The 2,909-nt window shown below is 44.7% G+C and overlaps 1 protein-coding gene across 3 annotated transcripts in view; it reads right to left on the reverse strand.

Moving 5' to 3' along the window:
- Positions 1-2: 2 nt before the first annotated feature.
- LOC105500678 (cytochrome c oxidase assembly factor 7) overlaps positions 3-2,909 on the reverse strand; it is a 24,117-nt gene continuing 21,210 nt past the window's right edge. For all 3 annotated transcript variants that reach the window (XM_011926287.1, XM_011926286.1, XM_011926288.1), the window contains one exon: positions 3-1,331. In XM_011926287.1, coding sequence (XP_011781677.1) covers positions 883-1,331 — 449 coding nt within the window. In that variant the 3' untranslated portion in view covers positions 3-882. The remainder of the gene's footprint in view (positions 1,332-2,909) is intronic.

Here is a 2,909-nt window from a genome sequence, read left to right on the forward strand (position 1 = left end):
TGTAAGTCACTCAAAATTGTTTATTCAAAGGGACAGTGAAAAAGGCTCAGTTAAAGGGGACAAATGTGTCACAAAGTCCTTGCTTACAAACTCCTAGCTGAAGCTGCCTTGGGAAGAATCTGCTCCCTCAGCATGATGGGCAGTGCCAGGCGACTACACTGGAGGTGCTCATTTTTAACTGCCAATGTCTCTTCTAGACGATGGCAGGCGGGTGTTTCATCTTCTTCAGCAACTCTGAAGCATAACAGCCTTTAAGTTGTATGTTGCACATCCCTCTTGATCTCTGTGAATTTACTGAATCATGTGACTCTAAACGCAAAATGAAGCCCACACCAATGATTATGTAAGTCAGACGCTGGCAGTCGGGACTATTTAACTGTTCCTAGTTCTTTAAGACCTTGATTACGTAAACCAAGATATGTTCTGATTTTCAAGCCATCCTAACCAAAATAATAATAATGATGAAAATGATGATAGCTGATTCCTTTAGGCCCTGGGGCTGCTAATTTTTAAAACTTCCTGCTATCCTCCCCTCCCTACCACCAATTTCTAGGGCTCTCTAGTTTGCTCCTATTTTTCACAGAATTGCCAGAGTTTGAAAACTAAGATCCCCATAAACATGGCTTTCTTCACAGAACACCCCCAGATGAAGGAATATTGACTGTAATAAACATTGTACAGAACACCCAGATAAAGGAATATTGACTGAAATAAACATTGTAGGCTACACTCCAATAGCTGGGGCAATGAATCCATATAACAGGAGCTACAAATTCAAGTCCCAAGTGTTCTTGCTGCAGCAGGTTGACCTTCAAGGGCTGCATCAGTCTTCAGAAACAGGAGCTGCCAGCCTCAAGCAGTTTGTTGCCTGGGAGGGCCACATTACCCAAAAGTTAAGGGTTGGACACCTTTCTCCTGTTCTTTGTGTAGCTGCTGGGCTCGATTTTTTAGCACCTCGGCCTTGGCCTCATCCTTATCAACACCATCCCCCAGCTTGTACATGCGACTGGCATTGGCACAGGCCCAGATATGACCCAGATCACAGGCTTTCATGGAGTATTTACATGCCAGGTCCATGTCCTTAGGAAAGCCTGGGGCACCCTGCAGGAACATGGCACTGAGGTTGAAGCAGCTGGAAGCATAGCCACCATCACAGGCCCTTGTGTAGTAGTCCCTGGCCTTCCCCAGGTCAGGCTGGCCATCCTTATTAACCTGTCCATCATGTGCCAGGAGGCCAACGTTGTGACATGCTGCTATAGACTTCTTTCCGGGCTTCTCACACGCCATCAAAAAGCACCTGGCGGCAGCTTTCAGGTCCTGGGGCAGACCACCTGAGAGGAAGGAAAGTACGAAAAAATAAACCCAAGCCAGGATACAACCTAAATGTCTCAGGCCAAAGTCAGCGAATAATTTTTTTTTTTTTTTTTGGAGAAAGGGTGTTGCTCTGTTACCCAGGCTGGAGTGCACTGGCATGATCACAGCTCACTGCAGCCTCAACCTCCCAGGCTAAAGCAATCTTCCCATCTCAGCCTCCCCAAGTAGCTGGGACTACAGGCACGCACCACTATGCCCGGTGAATTTTTAAATTTTTTTGTAGAGACAGGATCTCACTATGTTGCCTAGGCTGGTCTTAAACTCTGGGACTCCAGCGATGGTCCCACCTTGGCCTTCCAAAGTGCTGAAATTACAAGCGTGAGCCACCACACCTGGCCAGCAACAATTCCTGAATAAAGTTTAAGACTGAGCATAGTGGCTCACATCTGTAATCCTAGCACTTTGTGCAGGATGATTGCTTGAGGCCAGGAATTCGAGATCAACCTGGGCGACAGAGCAAGACCTTACCTCAAAAAGAAAAAAAACTGTCCATACTATGAGCTCAGGCAGCATGAAAGGTAGCCCGCCATAGTGCACAGACCTCCTAGCTTTCTCAGCCATAGAATCTTTTGTTCAAATGATACCTTATGAGGAAACTCAAACAGGTCAAGGAGGTGAAAATTGGGAATGATAATATTATCTACCTCATGGGGTTACAGTGAGAACATGGCATATTACAGGGATTTAATTGTTCATTAATTTAAACATACAGTGGGCCCTCCATATCCATGGGTTCAACCAACCACACGTCAAAAATATTAGCGAAAAAATAACAATACAATTAAAAAATACAAAATATATAAAATAGAACAATTATTTACTCAGTATTTACATTGTATTAGATAGTCTAAGTCAAGATTTTCCAACCCACGAGCCTGGGATGGCTTTGAATGTGGCTTAACACAAATTCATAAACTTTCTTAAAATATTATGAAATTATTATTATTATTATTATTTTGAGATGGAGTCTTGTTCTGTCGCCCAGGCTGGAGTGCAGTGGCATGATCTCGGCTCACTGCAACCTCTGCCTCCAGGGTTCAAGTGATTATCTTGCCTCAGCCTCCTGAGTAGCTGGGATTACAGGCATGAGCCACCACGCTGGGCTAATTTTTGTGTTTTCAGTAGAGATGGGGTTTCACCATGTTGGTCAGGCTGGTCTCGAACTCCTGACCTTGTGATCCACCTGCCTCAGCCTCCCAAAATGCTGGGAAAAATGCTGGGATTACAGGCGTGAGCCACTGCACCTGGCCTATGAGATTTTTTTTGTGATTTTTTTTTTAGCTCATCAGCTATCGTTACTGTATTTTAATATGGTCCAAGACAATTCTTACAGTGTGGCCCAGGGAAGCAAAAAGATTGAACACCCCTGTTCTAAGTAATTAATTTACAATACACAGGAGGCCAGGTGCAGTGGCTCTCGCCTGTAATCCCAGCACTTTGGGAGGCCAAGGTGGGAGGATCACCTGAGATCAGGGGGTTCAAGACCAGCCTGGCCAACATGGTGAAACCCCATCTCTACAAAAATACAAAAATTA

This window comes from Colobus angolensis, unplaced genomic scaffold, assembly GCF_000951035.1.
Source record: "Colobus angolensis palliatus isolate OR3802 unplaced genomic scaffold, Cang.pa_1.0 Scaffold68, whole genome shotgun sequence".
NCBI lineage: Eukaryota > Metazoa > Chordata > Mammalia > Primates > Cercopithecidae > Colobus > Colobus angolensis.